This window comes from Euprymna scolopes, chromosome 28, assembly GCF_053919585.1.
Source record: "Euprymna scolopes isolate OS-2025 chromosome 28, ASM5391958v1, whole genome shotgun sequence".
In the NCBI taxonomy this organism is placed as follows: Eukaryota; Metazoa; Mollusca; class Cephalopoda; order Sepiida; family Sepiolidae; genus Euprymna; species Euprymna scolopes.
Window position 1 is genome coordinate 59,928,834 of NC_136509.1, and position 20,745 is coordinate 59,949,578.

Sequence of the window (20,745 nt, forward strand, 5' to 3'; positions counted from 1 at the left end):
GAGGGAGAGTGCGAGACAGAGAGAGGGAGAGTGCGAGACAGAGAGAGGGAGAGTGCGAGACAGAGAGAGGGAGAGTGCGAGACAGAGAGAGGGAGAGTGCGAGACAGAGAGAGGGAGAGTGCGAGACAGAGAGAGGGAGAGTGCGAGACAGAGAGAGAGAGTGCGAGACAGAGAGAGAGAGTGCGAGACAGAGAGAGAGAGTGCGAGACAGAGAGAGGAGAGTGCGAGACAGAGAGAGAGAGAGTGCGAGACAGAGAGAGAGAGTGCGAGACAGAGAGAGAGAGAGTGCGAGACAGAGAGAGAGAGAGTGCGAGACAGAGAGAGAGAGAGTGCGAGACAGAGAGAGAGAGAGTGCGAGACAGAGAGAGAGAGAGTGCGAGACAGAGAGAGAGAGAGTGCGAGACAGAGAGAGAGAGTGCGAGACAGAGAGAGAGAGTGCGAGACAGAGAGAGAGAGTGCGAGACAGAGAGAGAGAGTGCGAGACAGAGAGAGAGAGTGCGAGACAGAGAGAGAGAGTGCGAGACAGAGAGAGAGAGTGCGAGACAGAGAGAGAGAGTGCGAGACAGAGAGAGAGAGTGCGAGACAGAGAGAGAGAGTGCGAGACAGAGAGAGAGAGTGCGAGACAGAGAGAGAGAGTGCGAGACAGAGAGAGAGAGTGCGAGACAGAGAGAGAGAGTGCGAGACAGAGAGAGAGAGTGCGAGACAGAGAGAGAGAGTGCGAGACAGAGAGAGAGAGTGCGAGACAGAGAGAGAGAGTGCGAGACAGAGAGAGAGAGTGCGAGACAGAGAGAGAGAGAGCGAGACAGAGAGAGAGAGCGAGACAGAGAGAGAGAGAGCGAGACACAGAGAGAGAGCGAGACACAGAGAGAGAGCGAGACACAGAGAGAGAGCGAGACACAGAGAGAGAGCGAGACACAGAGAGAGAGCGAGACACAGAGAGAGAGCGAGACACAGAGAGAGAGCGAGACACAGAGAGAGAGCGAGACACAGAGAGAGAGCGAGACACAGAGAAGAGAGCGAGACACAGAGAGAGAGCGAGACACAGAGAGAGAGCGAGACACAGAGAGAGAGAGAGACACAGAGAGAGAGCGAGACACAGAGAGAGAGCGAGACACAGAGAGAGAGCGAGACACAGAGAGAGAGCGAGACACAGAGAGAGAGCGAGACACAGAGAGAGAGCGAGACACAGAGAGAGAGCGAGACACAGAGAGAGAGCGAGACACAGAGAGAGAGCGAGACACAGAGAGAGAGCGAGACACAGAGAGAGAGCGAGACACAGAGAGAGAGCGAGACACAGAGAGAGAGCGAGACACAGAGAGAGAGCGAGACACAGAGAGAGAGCGAGAGAGAGAGTGAGACAGAGAGAGAGAGAGAGTGAGACAGAGAGAGAGAGAGTGAGACAGAGAGAGAGAGAGTGAGACAGAGAGAGAGAGAGTGAGACAGAGAGAGAGAGAGTGAGACAGAGAGAGAGAGAGTGAGACAGAGAGAGAGAGAGTGAGACAGAGAGAGAGAGAGTGAGACAGAGAGAGAGAGAGTGAGACAGAGAGAGAGAGAGTGAGACAGAGAGAGAGAGAGAGTGAGACAGAGAGAGAGAGAGAGTGAGACAGAGAGAGAGAGAGTGAGACAGAGAGAGACAGAGAGAGAGAGAGAGTGAGACAGAGAGAGAGAGAGAGTGAGACAGAGAGAGAGAGAGTGAGAGATATACACAGACAGACGGTTCGAAATGGAGCTTATGACCCAGCGGATGTTTTAGTGATATTTATATCCATTTTTTGTGTATGGAAATGCAAAAAAATAAAAATAAAAATAACGATTTACTAAACAATCTTTTATTTACTGGATATCAAGTTTGCCAGCTAGACAAACATGGGTGCTTGTTTGATAAAAGAACTAGTGTTGGGACAGTGGATGCAAAATATTTAAGTACATCACCTGTGAAAAACATTCATAAAACATAAGATTTCATAATTTTTAAAAATATACAATTGTGGCAATTGAAAAATACTGATGCTCTTTGGATTTGTCTATAAATTAAAATTAGTAACTAATTGACGATTTAAAGGCTTCACAATCATTTTCAAACATGTTTAATGCTGGGATTGGTTTATTTTACACAATTTATAAATAATTCAATCTGTAATTAGCTGAAATAAATTCTGTAATTTTGAAGATACGCAATGATTGATCAAATCTATGTTGATCAGCCAATCATAATGTATTTGTTGTCGATACATAGGAAAAACTGTCTAATTAAATAAAATCCAATTTTTAATAAGTGACTTCTAAATGTGATCCCCATTCTCTAAATAATACTAATCTATATATCTATAAAAAGGAAATTATGTGTGTGTATGCATGTGTAAATTTTCCTACCAAACTACGTTATCAATTTTCAGTCTTCAGACTTGAGATTTGACATAAGGGGTATTGAGATTTGGGAAAATCTTTTCAATCTGTTTTTGGCCAGAAATTTAGCTATCAAGCATTCAAAGTTCAACGATTTGACCTTTGAAAACTCTACCAAACTCCTCCACCAATTTTGGGTTTAAACACTTAAAATTTTAGATGTAGGTTACTTGGACATGGACCAAACTTTTTAATTTGAGTCCAAAACAATAATTGGAGTCAAAGTTTTAAAAAATTTTCCCTCTACAGTCTCTACCAAATTAATCAGCCAATTTTTGATCTAAACATTTGAAATTTTCCATAAAATGTATTCAGACATAGGGCAAGCTTTTTAATCAGTTTTTGGACGAAAATTTGGCTGCCAAGGGATCAAAGTTCAAAAGATTTGACCTTTGCAGTTTCTAGCAAGCTATTCAGCCAATTTTGGGGCTAAACATTTGAAATTTTCCATAAAGGGTGTTCAGACATGCAGCAAGCTTTTTAGTCAGTTTTTGGGCGGAAATTAACTGCCAAGAGGTTAAAGTTGAAAGAGTTGATCTTTGCAGACTCTACCAAACTCCTTCGCCAATTTTGGGCCTAAACACTTGAAATTTTAGATGTAGTCTACAGGAGTCAAATTTTATATATATATATATATATATATATATATATGTGTACATAAAGTTATCAACAGTACATAGGGCCCGAGCAAAGCCAGGCTGAACTCAAAAATATCACCCTGGATTAAATACATATTTTAAACACACGGATCAATAGTTGCCAGAAATGACTAGCAAAGCAGAATTAAGTAAAACTTAATCAAAAAATTTGAGAAACAGATTAGATCTACTTTATATATTAAATATTTATTATATACACATAAGGGTCAAATATAACATGTTTATATAGCTCTGTGTTTGTAGAGTAGACATAAGCTATCAGGAGTATTAATATTAAGTACTTGTCTAAATATAGTTACCTACTATGTAGCCTTCAGCTCCTTAAGAATCCTAGCAAATGTCTAATAATATCAGGGGGTCAACTGCTCATCTTAAAAAACATGTGTCTGTGATACTATGGTCATTAAGTGCTAAGAGAAAAAGACAAAAGGATAGATGACAAACTAAAAGTAGGTTTAGCAAGATAGACAAAAGGAACTTGACAGGAGATTGTTGGTTAGGGTGCTACAAATAACGATAGCAAAAGGATTGAACAATGGACTCGAGATATTTTTAGTTTTATGACGGCGAGGAAGCAGTTTTTAAGACTAGTGTTATGTGACAATCAATGAGTTTTTACAACAGTACACTTAATGACAGTCAATGAGAGTGTCCGATTGATGAAGATGGGGAGCAATTTTTGGCAACGATCAACCAACAGGAATTTAGTCAGATGTTTGATCAATTCAGGGCTGGAGACAATCGAAGACAGATCATAGCTTGAGCAAGGTTGGGAAAAATTTGGGAGACCAAGATGAACTGATTAAGAGACGAACCCAGCCTCGACTGGACGTATGAAATGCCTTAAATAAATTTACAGACTTTTTAGTGCAGACATTTAAAATTGTCATAGACTCTTTAAAATTCAGTATGTTATTGCTTTACATACTATGGAGATGACTGACCAATTTTAGGATTTCAGATTCAAACGAACAGCTAGAGCAGGAATTGGAATACACCCTACAAAAGCCAGATTGTCACAGCTGGTGAATTTCAAATATGCAATCTGGACACGAGGACACTTTAGAACAACGATATTCAATAAAATTCTGTTTTAAACTTGGAAAAAATGCCACAGAAACGTATGGAATGCTTCAGACTGCTTGATGTCAGTGTGGGAACTGTACACACAATTATTCACAAGGAACTGAAGATACAGAAAATTTACATGAACTTTGTCCCAAGGGTGCTCAGAGAAGATCAGAAAGATATTGTCATAGCAGCATGGAGATGGTCAAGCTGATCAATTCAGATCCTGCAGTTCTTGTGCTCTGGTGACCTGCATTAAAAGCTGGATCTACTGCTATGACCCAGAGATCAAAAGACAGAGTTCCTAGTGAAAGCATGCTAGCTCTCCAAAAGACCAGACACCCAGAAACTTATGATGATCCCTTTTTTTGACAGCATGGGCCCACTGAACAGACAGTCAACAAGGAATACTATGTTGAGTGTTTAAGGGAGTTCAGGAAGAGATTCCATCTGTTTTTGTGTTGTCTTATTTTTACATTTATGGATTCGTGTGCATGCCACCAACACTGCCAACGTGAGAGACTAGGATGATATGGCCATAAAAACAAGACGAAGAAACAAAACATAACGTTGGGGTTAGCGGCGTGTTGATGTGGGACCATGTGGTGGTCAGATGTGTACTTGTAAAGCACTAACACTTAGATGATACTATTCCAATTAAGTAGGGCCAGAGAAGCAACCAATAGATATTCTCAATACCTTTGCATACAAATTAATGAGCTACTATGTTGCATACATGATACTAACCTGTACCATAACATTGTCACTGTTGACTGCCTCCTGCGCTTCATTAACCCATCTCTTTACAACGTCTGGACTGGTTTTGCACAGATGCTGAAAAAGTAAAATGGAAACACAAATTAGATAAAAAAAAAAAAAAAAAAAAAAAAAACAATCTCAAAATCCAAAAATTTCTTCCGACTTTCTCAAACAAAAAATCTTCAGTTTGGCCAAATATTTTAAATCTGTTTCTTTTCAATGAATAAACTATTTTTTTTTTTTTTTACTCCTAAAAGCTTTGATTCAGACAAAATAAACGGTGCCAAAATTTAAGTTCACTTCTGACAGTTCAATAAAAGATATAGATTTCTTTTATCATCATATGAGGTTGGTACAAAAATGTTTTTTGACTTGAAGTGGAAAGTCAAAAAACATTTTTGCACCAACATAATAATATATATAAGTTGATTATTGCCCCCTCCCCCCACATATTGATGCCTGACTGATAGCTTTTTTTAGTAACAAAAGGCATATAAATCTAGTTACCTATTTCTGACAAATGTAATAGGATTGCCCAAGCCAGCATGTACTGCAAATAAAACAGAATTTAATGCAATTTTAACCCTATTCAGTCGCAAATTGGATGCAAAAAGCTTATCCTAAAGTTAACGGACTATAATGTTTATTTTTAATTACATTTTTATGAACTGAATTCTGGTCGGTTTGTTTGCCTGGAATATCGAGATAAAATAACTGTTTTGTCTTCAGTTGAGTGCCTATGCAGATAACAATTGTCTTTGGAAATCATATTCTTAACATCAGGTCATCCTATTTGGCTTCAAGAAGGGTTGACCTTTGGTGACCCTGATACTGTTATTAAACTATGGGAATTGAAATAAATTGCCAGGACTAAAATCCGAGGTAAGAAACGCTTAATTGGCATTTGACCAATTGCTTTTAGTGGGAAAAAATGCATGGCTAACTTTGATTGGTTATCGAAGGAGACTGGGGCCACCACCCCATCTACTTACTCTCAATGTAAAAAGGACTGCTTGAGTGATTTTGAAAGTCTAGCAAGTTTTGAGATCAGAAGGGTCAGAACAGAGCTGCAGACAGTTGGGTTAATCAGATATTTCGCTCTATGAATCAAAGCCATAGCCCAAATCTGCAATTGTGACAACAGAACACTGACCAAATAAAATAAAAATAAAAAAAAAAAAGAAATAGAGAAATAGTTGGAGAAAATTACAAAGGCAATAACCAACCAGATAATTAATCCTTATAAAAGTATCAAGGCAATAGCCCAAAACTCTTTGTACCAACGTCGCTCAAAACAAGAGAAGGGAAGGATGGAGATGAAATTCCCTCCCCTTCTCACTAAAGAATATACAATTACTGCTACATATTAGCAGTGTGTAGCCGATTAAGCAAAGGAAGGAAGGAGAAATATCTTAAAAAAAGTGAAATGAGCAAAAAGAGAAAGAGAAAGCTATATAAGTTTTTTGGGTACTTGTGCATTTAACGAACTAGACGTAACTCAGCATTTGCTCGGCTTTGTCCGACGCATGACGTCAACAGCCGGATATAACCGAGTGTTGCTGATTAAGCAGACGAGAATTTCGCTATCAATTGGAAGAGTGTCACAACTCAAGAAACGCTTATTTGAAGAGAGTTAAAAAAAATTTTGTTTTAAAAAGATAACTGACGAAATAATGAATATTACAAACCTTGCGGACCAGCTCCAGACCCCAGTTGTCAGCAACGGAAATTGTTGGCAGAAGAGAAAAGGTGTTTACATTTTGGCCAGGATTGTGTACTTTGCAAAGAGAACAAGCCTTTCTGACGGTTACGGTTGGAGGTGTAGAAGTGTAACATGTCGTCGATGGACCTTCTTCTCAAAATCCCGACTAACCATCGTGTGTATAATAAAAATAATATACTTATGGGCGTTCGAGATGGCATCTACAAAAAATCTCCATCGCGAATGTGGGTTACGTTCTCGCCACACAATCGTGGATTGGAAAATTTTCCTGCGTGATATATGTAGGGATTATTTTCTGAGGAATCCCCGGCAGATTGGAGGCCCAGGCCATACGGTAGAAAACGACGAGTCCATTTTTAACCGCCGGCAGACTTGTGACACCGGTCTGGGTCTTTGGTGGATACGAGCCCGACGAAAAGGAGGGTTTCTTGGTCACTGTACCAAATAGGAACACCGAAATCCTCCTTCCACTAATAAATAAAGAAATCCTTGTTTCTGGCAAAAAAAAAAAAAAAAAAATGTACAAATAACCCTTGTTCCTGCCCCCCCCCCCCCATGCTTTTTATTGCCTTCCTTTTTTAGGCCTTTCCATTTGACATAAGGAGTTAAAAAAAAAAAAAAAAAAAAAAAAAAACTTTTACGTGTTTAAGACAGACAATGTTTTTTTTACATTAAAAATTGAAAAAAAGTTCAGACAAAAAAAAAAAAGTTTTATATTTATTTTGAAAACAGAAAACAATTCCAAACAATAAAAAAAACAAATGGTTTTTGCTTTTTACTTATTTAATTTTTTTTTGTTTCTACATTTTACAATTTCATTGTAGTTATTTTGTTGTAGCGTTGTTTTTATTTTATCGCCAACGCTCGGTTTTATCCGGCTGTTGACGTTATGCACCGGACAAAGCCGAGCAAATGCTGAGTTACGTCTGGTTCGTTAAATGCACAAGTACCGTTTTTTGGCATGTTTTTTTATTTTTATTTTTTTTTTTTCAAATTCTTTTCAGGTTTATTATTAATTTTTCTAGGCAAATATATATGACAAAAGTTTATATTCCAAATTTCAAGATGTTGATTATACAATTTACTAATATGGGAATTTAAATTTTAATGACTTTACTTGAAAATTCAAACATGGCATAATAAAAATTAAATAAAATAAAAGGTAATTGCAACTTCTCTCCCAATTTTCAGATTTTGTAATCACATGTCCATATGCATTTATTTTATTTTTAATAATTTGATGTACTTTTTCTTTGGATGAGTTAAGGAAAGAATAAATTCATTGATTTATATAATTACATGAATGATCTTGCGTTACTGTCAAGAATTGTGCATGTCAACGTATTTAAAGGAATAAATTGTAAGATGGTCAACATCTGGAAATTTAGAATGTATACTTTTGTCATTTATTTGTTATATGCTTTGTAATTACATTGAGCTTCATAAATTAAAGGATTGGTATAAATAAAAGGTGAAATATAATTAAAAAAGAAAACGTTTCCACATATATTTGTGTGTGTATGTGTGATATATATATACACCACTAAGAGTGTCAGAATTTACCATTAAAAAAAGAGTGATTAAATAAACTCCCTATCTTTCGAAGCTTATAACAATATGAATAATGTAATTAAAACCCTAATTTTATTTTCAATAAAAGGAGCAAAAACCAAACTTTAAAATAATAAAAGGTTTTATCGAAAAATATACAATATATTTTTTTTAAATCGGTTTTCTTTAAGATTTCACAAAATTCAACCAAATTTTAACTTAAAAAAATATATAAATAAAAAAAAAAATCACCTATATATTCTTCATTTATGAGAATTTGTCCATATTTATATTTTATATTCCATGTATTTTTTAAATAAAAGACTTTTTAAACAACTATTTGAAAGGACAGTCATTACATAAGCATTGTTACAGTGTTAGCGAAGTGCCGAATCAGTGTTTCTTCCTGTTTTGAAATGCAGATGGATAGAAGGATGTAAAAACAACACATTCATATTAGCCGTCTAGCCCTGTGTATGAAGAAATATGTCACCATAGTTGAAACTAATCACATTTTACTCATCAGTTTTTGCCCCTAAAGAGAAAAAAAAAAAAAAAAAAAAAAAAAAAAAACACTTTAGGAATTTTGATTTTTTTTTCTTTTCTCAAAGAAATACATGAGTTTTTAATTTAATATATTTTATTTCTTCTTTATGGAGTGAATTTTTAAAAAAAATTTCTATCTTTTTTTAAAAACATTGAAAATAGAAAAAATTATCGTAGTTCTACAAAATTTTCTGGACAATATGACAAGGGTTCACTTAAAAAAAAAAAAAAAAATTCAACATGGTTTTAAAAAAAAAAAAAAAGGTTTTAAACTTTGGACTTTACAAGTAAATTAGCAAATAACTTTTTTGTTTTGTTTTAAATTAGTTTTATTTTATTTATTGATCTTTTATCTTCAATTTATGATATATAAATTTGAGGTGAGAAAATTTGTTTTCATTTGAATAGACATTTCAAAATGAGAAGGTGAATTTAAAGAAAATAAAAAAACGCTTGTCTAGAATATTATATTCGGTTTATTGGAAAGAGCATAAAATTTCAGATTGAACCTGAAAATATCATAGAAATTGAACCATTAGAAAAATTTTGATAGATTTTTAAAGTTTAAAAATTGAAAAAAAATTTAACTCGGGGAAATTCAATTGATTTCATTACGTAAAATAAAAATTTTTTAAAAAATGGCTGCGTGAATGCACTTTATAAACACTTTTTAAAAAAATAAAAAATATCTATATATATTTATACGATAGCGTGTGTGTTGTTTTGTGTGTCACGCTTTCCGGCAAATTTCATTGGTTGAGATTTAATTCCGGAATATACATATTTTTTGTAATAAATACTGATACAAAAATTCTTCATATTTTTAGTTTCGGTTTCGATCATAGCTGAAGACACAGCAGTGATCTATTTTTTTATCACTATTTTATATTTTACCCAATATAATATATCTTATCTTATCTATATAGTAATATGATAGCGTGTGTGTTATTTTGTGTGTCACGCTTACATATTTATTCTTCCGAATGACTGTCGTTTAATTGTTATGATCTTCCATTTCTTGTAATAAATAACTATACTAAGAATTCTCCATAAGTTTTAGTTAAAACCGAAGGAACTCAAGTTATATATATATATATATATATATATATATATATATATATATGTTTTGTTTTTGGTTTCGATTCAAGCTAATGAACTGAAGTTATATGGATATATATTTTTTAATATTTTTCCAATCAAAACTTTATAATATACAAGAACCACTAGAAAATTGACTATAATGATATATACGAAATCTGCATGAATTAAAATATCATATTTAAGCATAGTTTACGACTGGGCTATGCAAGGTGTTCCTGCTAGCTTGAATAAATACTTTTGCAGTTTTAATAAAAGAGCTACAAGACATCTCCATTTACGCAAAATGCCACCATCAATATATTATATGAAAGAGTCTGCTATGGTATTTCCACAGGTCTCGCCAGTTTCTATTATTTTTTTTAAACAACTTTAATAGTTTATTTTGGAAATATATTCCATAAAGAAAATAAACAACCCACTTTAAAAGAGAAATTACGAGTTTTTTATATTTTATTCACAGTTTTGTGTTAGAGGTGTCAAAAATTCCAAAACAATTCTGACACACCTAATACACCATATAACAAAGGAACTTGTTTCTTCTTTTTTTCCTTTTGTTCTGGAATGTTCATTTGGCAAAAGTCTTTTACAATAATCTTGGATACAACAGAGATGCAATACAAACCGTGTGCACAAGTGATCCTTTTTACAGTAGAGGTGCAGCAGAATGTTGCTTGAAGATTTTGGCCATAGAAATGACCTACAACTGGAATTATCCAGTTGAGAGAATGTTGCGTGTTCTTGGACTCTGTGACCCTGGTTATATATTGTTGCACCCAACAGCAAGTATGCACATATCACAGACTGACTGACTGGGGCTGCACAAAGTGCTTGTGACAAAGGACTCTTCATACTTAGCTGGGGTCAATGCATGTGACCCTGGTAAAGTCATACAAATAATGGTCTATGTCGTTAGAAGAAAAAAAAAAATTTAATCAATTTTTGAGATTTTAATATTTAGTCCTACTCACTATTTTTAAATAGTCATATACGGGAAGTTGTGGGAATTATTATTATCATAGCTAGATCTACTACAATTATAAGTTAAATGAACATTTTCATATCAAAAAACATGTGTTTACTCCATACATGTTTCCATTGCAAGATGGATTTGCTTTGGATAATTTTAATAGATTAGACCAATCACTGTGTTAGTTAATTTTGATTACGAGGAGATCAAATATTATAATGTTGTCTAGGAACCAACGCATGTTTTGTCCATTTTCAGTTGCAAAGGAAACCAAAACAAAGAATAGGAAATAACTCCAACTTGCTTGTTTTTTATAGCAACAATATTTCCTCATTCTCTCTTTACTGCTGTGACGTCCTTTACATCTATCATGTAATTGTTCTCCTACTCTTTTTACATAGTCTTTTTTCTTTCCTGAAGTATATGAACTGTCAATTTCTGGTTATGCTTGAATGTTACAGTCAAGCAACATAGGTCACTGTCTAAGTTTTTGGCAAAGTCCGAGTCTTGGCTATATTATTCGCTTAATCCATTTTATTTATTTTATTTAGTGTAAAAAGAAATTTCAGTCAAATAGTCAGAAATAGACAGTTTAAAGGCTTGCAAAGTATATATAAAATTTTTGAAGCAAGTATACTGTCAAAATCCTGGTGTCAGCTATATTAATCGCTTAATCTGTTTTATTTTTTTATTTATCGTAATTAAAGAAAGAATTGTAGTAAATTGTACTAAAAAAAAAAAAAAAATGTTAGAGTTCAGCAGCATAGGTCACTAAGTTTTCGGCAAAATCCAGACCTTGGCTGTAGTATTCGCTTAATCCATTGGATTTTTTTTTTATTTAGTGCATAAAGAATGAATTGTAGTCATATAGTCAGGACTAGACAGGCTTCTGAAGCATACATAAGATTTTTTGTAGTAAAACTGTCAATTTCAATCCAGGTTTCTGCTATATAAATCTGTTTTATTTTTATTTAGCATCAGTAAAGAAAATTTTTTTAGTAAATTGTACTTAAAAAACAAAAAAAAACAAAAAAGATTTATGTAGCTGTATAAAAAAAAGATGAAATAATTGGTTATCAACATGTGCCGATGACCATCCTAAGATATCAACATGTGCCGATGACCATCCTAAGATATCAACATGTGCCGATGACCATCCTAAGATATCAACATGTGCCGATGACCATCCTAAGATATCAGCATGGCCGATGACCATCCTAAGATATCAGCATGGCCGATGACCATCCTAAGATATCAGCATGGCCGATGACCATCCTAAGATATCAGCATGGCCGATGACCATCCTAAGATATCAGCATGGCCGATGACCATCCTAAGATATCAGCATGGCCGATGACCATCCTAAGATATCAGCATGGCCGATGACCATCCTAAGATATCAGCATGGCCGATGACCATCCTAAGATATCAGCATGGCCGATGACCATCCTAAGATAAATTTTCAGATAAGGCATCATTTATTAAATACTGTTTGCCAACAGGCAAACAGTATTTAATAAATGATGCCATATCTGAAAATTTCTGGAGTGTCTTTGTAATAAGTAAGAAGATTTAGATTCTGAAATGAACAAATTATCAGCTGTTAGCCAATGAGATTTGGTGGAATGTGAGAAGGGAGAATTTATTATTTTGAATTTGGAAAGGGAAAGATCATGGTATGTTTATGAGTATAGGATCCAGTTAATAAGGGTGCAACCCCAGACCTGTTGAAAGTGTAGAATTCCTCCTGGTAATGAGTGGGAGTGGTAGGAGGACTTGTTATTTAGAGAAAAAATTGGGAACTACTTTCTCTAAAGGTTTTGCGATTGTGATGATGTTGCTCCTAGAACGTAATGTAAGATTTTATTATTATTATTATTATTTTTTTTTTTTTTTTTTTTTTTTTTATTCAATTTTCACCCCAAACAAGGCACAGTGCCACTTTGAAGCAGGGGGCTACTATTAGGGAATTAATTAGCGGGGTCATTATGAAGGGAGAAGAGTAGAAAGATGTTTGTTAACATTACATTTGAACTTCTGCATATCATTGCAGTTGGGAAAGCAGAATCCCGGAAGGGAGTTCCAAAGACCCGCAGTTCTGGGGAAGAAACTATTGGAGTAAAAGGCTTTCTTGCACCTAGGGATCTCTACTGTAAAGGGATGAGATTTAGTAGCTTGTCGGGTTTGTCGGGGGTAGTTACGTCGGGGAGGTACAAGTGTTTGCAGTTCATCAGAGCATTCACCATTAAAGTATTTGTAGAACAGGCAGAGGGATGCAACATCTCGTCGATGGGACAGAGGTTGAAACCTAGATGACAGTTCAGGACCTATCAGGTTGGCGACTCTTTTTTGAACCCTGTCCAGGAGCGAGAGACAAGCAGCAGATGCACCAGCCCAGATGTGACAACAGTACTCCATACATGGGCGAATGGTTGCCTTATAGAGGTATAGGATACTGTCAGGCGTAAGTAGTTTTCTAGCACGGTAGAGGGAGCCAACCTTCCTTGCAGCAGCCTTGGCAATGCTCTCAATGTATCTATTCCAGTTCATATTCCCTGTAAACGTAAGGCCGAGGAGTTTAAAAGAAGTACTTTCAGGCAATGTGTTCTTGGCCATTGCTATTGGTGGTAGAGAAGGTTTCTTGTAGTTATTGAAGGAAACAAGCTTAGTCTTAGCAGCATTGAATGTGACCAACCATTTTTGTCCCCATTCCACTATGGATTGGAGGTCGTCCTCTAGTGTTTCTGCCATTTCCTTGGATATGTGTTCATTTGCTTTCCCCTCATATCTGTTATAGAGAGTGGTGTCATCGGCAAATATACCCATCTCCGAAACAATATTATCAGGGAGGTCATTTATGAATATCAGGAATAATAGAGGTCCAAGGATAGACCCCTGAGGTACTCCCGCATTTATGTCATATTGTTTGGATGTATGTCCGTCGAAGACAACTTTGATTTTTCTATTACTTAAGAAGGATTTAATTACATTATGAATTCTTCCAGTGATTCCATATGATCTAATTTTCCTTAGAAGACCATCGTGCCATACCCTGTCAAAAGCCTTAGATATATCAAGGGCCACCGCTTTACCCTCCCCTGTTTTATCCAATGAACGGTATATACGTTCAGAAACTACAGTTAAGATATCTGCTGTTGAACGGGCTTGCCTGAATCCATATTGTTTGTCAGTCAGGAGTTTAGCAGCTGTTAGGTGCTGGACTAGGGCTTGATTAACTAAGGACTCAAATATTTTGGCGAAAAGCGGGAGGAGGCTAATGGGGCGATAATTTAGTGGGTCAGTTCTTTCACCAGAATTCTTGAAGACTGGTACCACAGAGGCGGTTTTCCAGCAGTCGGGAAAACAAGATTCGTTAAGGCATTTATTGTAAAGTTTGGACAGAACTGGAGCAACCTCGGCAGAGCATTTTTTTAATAGCACAGCCGGGATGAGATCTGGTCCACATGCTTTTGAGGTGCCTAGGTTTTTTATAATAGCATGTACCTGAGAAGGGGTGATTTTCAAATCGTCAAGTGTGGCGTCTGTTCGCAGAGGAAAATCAGGGAGTGAGTGGTGTACCGAGTTCAGTGTGGAGTTTGAGGCAAACCGACTGGCAAGCAGATTAGCCTTGTCAGTTGCCGTGCAAGCAACCTCATGATTGTTTGTTAGTAGGGGAATAATTGACTGTCCATTATTAACTACGCTGTTGTAGATTTTCCAAAAATCCCGGGTTCCTAATTTCTGTGCTTCGATGCGCTTTCTGGTGGTTTCAGAGTAATCTGTCTTAGCTGTCTCTATCACTCTCTTACAATTATTTCTAGCTTCTATAAACTTCTGTTTATTTGAGCTGGACTTATGTCGGTTGAATCTGCGGAACGCATGCTGCCTTTGACAAATGGCAGCTGCACAAGCAGAAGTAAACCATTGGGGAGAGTGGGGCTTGCTATAGTATTTCCGTGCGGGAACATGTGCTTCAATAGCAGTTTGGAACCATTCAGTGGTCTCATTTGCACACTGTTCCGCTGGAAGAGTAAAGATATTTTGCCATGGGGCATCTCTGATGAGCTCCCTGATGGCTTCCCAATCAGCCTTTTTGTAATACCTCGTTGTTTTGAGTAGTGGGTCTTCAGTTTTAGGGCGAGAATTTAGGCTGATTTCTACCATTATCACAGCGTGATCAGCATTCCCGAGTGGGCTGTGGGCATTTGTTGTACAGTCATTGGGAACCGTTGTCAGAAAGAGATCTAGAAGTGAGGCATGTTGATCGTGCTGGTCTGGGAAACGTGTCGGAAATGTAACCAACTGAGATAGGGAATGAGATATAGAGAAGCTATGAGTTGCGCTACCAGCTACGTCTGTGTGATTTGAGAATCCTAGCCAGTTACTGTGGTGGACATTGAAGTCACCAAATACATGTATTTGTGCGCTAGTATCGAGGGAGAGTGCTATATCTATGCTGTCTGAGACTTTGTTTATTAGGGTACAGTCTTGGTTTGAGGGAGAGCGGTAGAGAAAATACAAGTAGCTAATATTGTGTTGCATATTTAGTCTGAAGCACATAAAGGCCTGGCCCTCTGATTCTAGTTTTATTTCTCTAGTTAGGGGGAGGGTGTTTCGAATATAGACTCCAAGTCCATGCATATGTCTGTCCGAGTCCTTACGGTAGAGTGGGAGATAACCAGGCATGTTAAGGTGGTTAGAGGGAATGGAGGAGTGAAGGTTAGTTTCACTTAATGCTAAGATATCCGGGGTGTTTACAAGGAGAAATGACTCAACATCATCTAAGTTAGTTCTAAGCCCGCGGATATTAGTAAATGCAAGCCTCAAGGGAGGAGGCAGGTTGGTTTTCTTTGAGTTTGGTCCTGGTTTAAACGTAACTTTTGCTTGAGCTGTCATTTCATTTTATTTTATTTAAAAGTTTCAGTTAGGGTGGATGAGTGAAGGGGTGCTGGACAAGTAGTTGTGCAGAATACCAGACATGCAATACAAGTAGACCATCAGCTGTCCTCACCCACAGGATTGTGGCCTCAGGAAAGCTCACCGGGGATGAGTGCAGGGTCCCTTTCCATGCGCGACATGGCACTACAAACATCCCGATATTTTACAACTGTTGATGGAGCAGCCGCTCTAAGCGCTACCAAAGAGTTAGGGCTCCTGTACTATCAGTTGGAAACAGCAGCCAGGAACTGTCAATCCGGTACCCTCAATCCATTAGGCAAAACCAGCCCAGTCCAACTGCACCGACATATATGGCACTGAAGCACCCCACTGTGTCCAGTTTAGGGGGATGGGATGTGGCGGGAGTGGGGAAAAGCGGCGTTCATTGCCCTAGTCTGAAAACAAGGTCAACCACTGGGTGATTCAGACGAGTCCTTGTGATAGTACCTCTACGCCTGGCCAATAGGCAAAGAAGGAGTATGAAAGCCGGGCGATAGACAGAGTGTCTATCTCCTTAAGCAGTTTAGGTTTGCCAACTGGTGATTTGTTTGAGTCACCAGCTCTAGGAAGGTGGTCGTCCAGAACTGAAGAGGCCTCCCTCCCCTAGGTTTAGTTTCAGAGTTTTCCTTCTCCTAGACGGATGACCTGGGAAGACCTACGGGTCCATCAGCTCCGAGGGGGTTCGCCCCGCGCCTGGGTCCTAATCCAGGTATTTCTGCGACCCCGCATGGGTAGTTAAAACTTATTGGTTATTTAGGTTAATATCTCCTGGAAAAATCGGGCATTTAGGTTAGCTTCTACAGAAAATTTTCACTCCTCAATAACGACTATTGGGTTTTAAAGTTACATAAGATATGGACTAATAGTCTAGGCATAATAAATTTGTATGTTGTTGCAAACTTATGCCACTTTGGTCCAGAGGGGAATTTCTGCAATCAAAATATTATTATTTTAATACATAAAGAATAGTAAAGAAGTGTAAAGCCAGAAAAATTGAATTCCACTGACTAATCCATTAAAATGTGTGACTTTTCTAAGGAACTAAAATGACACAGATTTTAATAGATTACTGTGAAATAAGAATCTTAATTACAAATAATTTATTTATTAAATCAAATCCATTAGACTACATTTTAGTTTCTTAGAAAAGACACACATTTTAATAGATTACTCAGTGGAATTCAAATTGCTCTGGCTTTACACTTCTTTGCTATTCTTCATGTATTAAAATATTGTAAGTTTTGAAAGCTATTTATTTAAATAAAATAAGTTGGATTTTCCCCCCTTTTCCATAATCAGTATAGCTTTCTATCAAAAAACTCCAGATGCTTTGGCATCAATTTAGGTCAATTATGAAGGCTTTTTTTTTGTTCACATTTATTGATTTTTACATGTTATTCTGTTCAATATCTTAGGATGGTCCATCCATACATGAAGTTGGATGAATTTTCACCCACACTCAGATTTACCACTGCTACCCAATTTCACATGGAAGATGCATTCAGATAAACTGTATTTGTAATTGAATTATTATTTCATATTTTTATCTTGCTATTATATGCCATAAACTCTACATTTTCAACACAAACAAGAGACGAGTTGTTTTGATTGGTTTCTCCATAGACTTTCTTTTACATTCTTTATCGACACAATAGCAAATTTGCATTTATTCAATACTAAGCAGCATTAGGTGTCAATAAGATAATTGTTCACGAATAATTGCTTATATTATTCTTAGGTAAGCATTCATACATTTTATCTTTATTTACTTTTTAATTCATTTTATATCAATCCTCAAACTATATCTATATGATTCATGTAAAGAGAAATTTATTCCCAGGTAATGCCAGGTACATCTAACACCTTATTTAATCTTTTCTTCCTCATTATAGATTTTCAAAGGTTAAAAGCAGTGAAGTGAAATTACAAAAAGCTAACCATTTACATTGTCACTATGGGATACTATGGTTGATAAGTACTAAGAATAAGAGGAAAAAGACAAACCGTGTGCACAATAAGTGACAAAAGAAAGGTTTAGAAAAATACACAAATAAGTAACAAAAAAAAGGTTTAGAAAAATACACAAAATATACTTGACATGAAATTGGTTTGGGTGTGATAAATGACGATAGCAAACAATGACTAGCGATATATTTAGCTTTATGACATTGGGAGTGGCTATGAGTAAATTGCACTTTATGACAGTGTCCAGTTGAAGCTGGACACAACCAAGGGTAGGTAATCGCTCTGAGGTTCCCAAAGGAGATTGGAGGTGAAACAAAAGCAAATCATTGGAGACTTACGCGACCAGACAGATCAAAAGACAACATTGGGGTTCCTACTTCTAGATTATGCTGCGTATCACATACACGCAGAGCATAACTAATTCAAGTATTTGTTTTGTATTGTTTATTGTGGCACAGTCATGAAGATGATCTGGTTACAATTAAGACCAAAACTTCTGATAGTAGGTTGATTTAATGACACCATTATGATGATAGATGTGACTAAAATCACTGCTAGCAAGCCAGAATAAAAAATTAAAAAAAAGGAACTGATGTTATGGACACGCAGAAAAAAAACAAAAGAAACAGCAAAAAAAAACAAAAAAAAAACTTATATGACCGAATTCACTTAGAGAAAGAAAAGAAAAAAATATCTGCACATTTCCAACATCATCACAGCATTAGAGAAAGAAAAAACAGTAAGAAGTCTGAAGCGCCAAGTGAATAAAACAATTTTATTTCTCCGTTAACATTTTTGCCCTCTTTAGCTGATCGTCTTGCATTATTTGGTATTTGTTTTACCTTTTGTTCTACTGCCATGATCCTATTTTGAGACTATTAATATGTGTTGTTGATATTTAGAATTGACCCACCTCATACTTAGAATCCTCAGGACAATTGGACAGGCCCGTTAGAGCAATCATCTAACCAATACAGGGACTTTGTCAGTGTGTTTGATGCTACTAGGGCCTTAGCAAGAGTTAAGCAACAGGAAGTAGAATCCCTTTTGAAACTAGACAGTAGGGTTTTATGGCTGGCAAAATCAGCCTATAAGGATGCTGTCCGGAGGCATGGGGCAGGCAGTTCAAACACAACAAGCTGAATACTATGTGGACCAGTTAAACAACTTACTGTGAAAGAAGACACTATGAAATCCGCTCCCACTTCACTAGTGGAGGCATTTGTGGCTGCCCCAAAAAGTTGCACAAAAGGCTAGTGGCCACCCAAACCAGAGTACATGGAGTGAAAGAGGTCGGAAGGGAAAGCACAAGAGAGAGCAATGGTATTTGCTTTGGGGCTAGAAACTTTGGGGTGCCTCATCCACAAACATGGTGAAGGTCACTACTCAAGAATTACATTAAAGGGGACCACCTCGAGTGGACACATGAAGAAAGTATGCCTGGTAGAGAAATCAGGAGAGAGATTATGGAGGAGAGACCAAAGAAACAGAATGGGCCCACCCAACAAGTGGTAGGGAATGCCCAGAGTTTTGCCTTACTTGGACAGGAATCGGTTTTAACCTACGGAGTGCATGTGTGTGGAAGAGAAGAGGTATAATTATTGTTCGACACAGGTGCCTCCATATCAATGGATTAGGAGAGTTCTATTAACTAGAGTTCTGAAGAAATAAACTAGAGCCCCCATATCTATGAATAGTACAGGCAAACAAAAGAGAAATAGAGGTTTCAGGTATGATGCATCTCTGTGCGAGTGGAGCAGGAAGACACTATTCAAAAACTGTACATGAACCTCACCCTCTGCAAATCAATGATCTTGGGCAGAGACTGGCTGGAGTATAACAGAGTACAAATCAATTTTTTTGTGTTTAACGGCATGTCCAATCTTGTTGGGTTATTTTATGCCGAATCGTGGTTTAGTGTTTAAATATATTTTTTTTATTTATAAAGAAATATGTTAATAAATATATTTATAGTTGAAATATAGTTTGCATTAAAATTTAATTCGTAAACGTTTTAGTACAAAATTAAAAAAAGCAAATGCGTGAAATGTATTAAAATGTGAGTAAATTTGCAATAAAAAAAATTTAATATGAATTTGCGTTATGTGTGTAAATTTGTGATGATAAATATTTGCTACTTAGGTGTAGTTGCGTTTGTGTAAATTTGTGTGAAAGTGTTATATTTGTGTAAAAATATTTACAATAAATTTTCATTATGCGTGTTAAATTTGTATTAGTAAATATTTACTGCTAAGGTGTAGTTGCATTTGTGTTAATTTGTATAAGAAAGTAAAATTTTATTTAATGATACTTATGCTTAAAGTGCAAAGGATTAGTTTAGAAATACTAATGCGTATCGATTTGTATTGTCTTGCTTATTCACATGTATATGAAAATCTTTATTTTTGTATATATACCAATTTCTTTAAAATAATCGATTATGTGTTCGACTTTTATGTTTTTGAAAAGTTCTTTTATATTGCTGTCTTTGTAATATTTTCGTCTTATAGGCAGAAAATCAATGCATTCAGTAAGAAAATGTTTTGTCAGCGGAACCTGACATGCAATACACATTGGCCAGTCTTCTTTAAGTAAATATGATTGGGTTAGGTATGTGTGACCTATACGCAATCTCATTAATACAACCTCTTCTTTCTATTTTTCCTGGAATGTTGTTCCCAGTTACCAATTGTTGGTTTAATGGCATATAGTTTATTGTTAGTGTAACCATTCCAATAAATTTGCCATTGCTTTTTAATGCATTCATTTATATATTTTTTTAAAATCCGTATATGGGACTTGAAAGTTTTTGTGATTTTCATTTAGAGAAGTCTTTGCTGCGGTGTCTGCCAATTCGTTTTCTCTGATACCGATGTGGCTAGGTATCCAGCAGAGCACAATTTCTTTTGTTTTTAAAAATTTGCTTATTCTAGCATGTAATTTTACTAACAACGTGTTGTTAGACTTTTGTGTTTTTATTGCTGTTATAGCCGATAGCGAGTCAGAGAAAATTACATCATCTGGAGATGAAATCAAGTGCTAAATCTATTGCACAAACCTCT

At 36.4% G+C, this 20,745-nt stretch overlaps 1 protein-coding gene across 5 annotated transcripts in view; it reads right to left on the reverse strand.

Moving 5' to 3' along the window:
• The window catches only part of LOC145249669 (coatomer subunit gamma-2-like), a 344,043-nt gene that overhangs the window by 201,455 nt on the left and 121,843 nt on the right, over window positions 1–20,745 (reverse strand). For all 5 annotated transcript variants that reach the window (XM_080111454.1, XM_080111455.1, XM_080111456.1 and 2 more), the window contains one exon: window positions 4,881–4,967. In XM_080111454.1, the coding sequence (XP_079967580.1) occupies window positions 4,881–4,967 (87 nt within the window). The remainder of the gene's footprint in view (window positions 1–4,880; window positions 4,968–20,745) is intronic.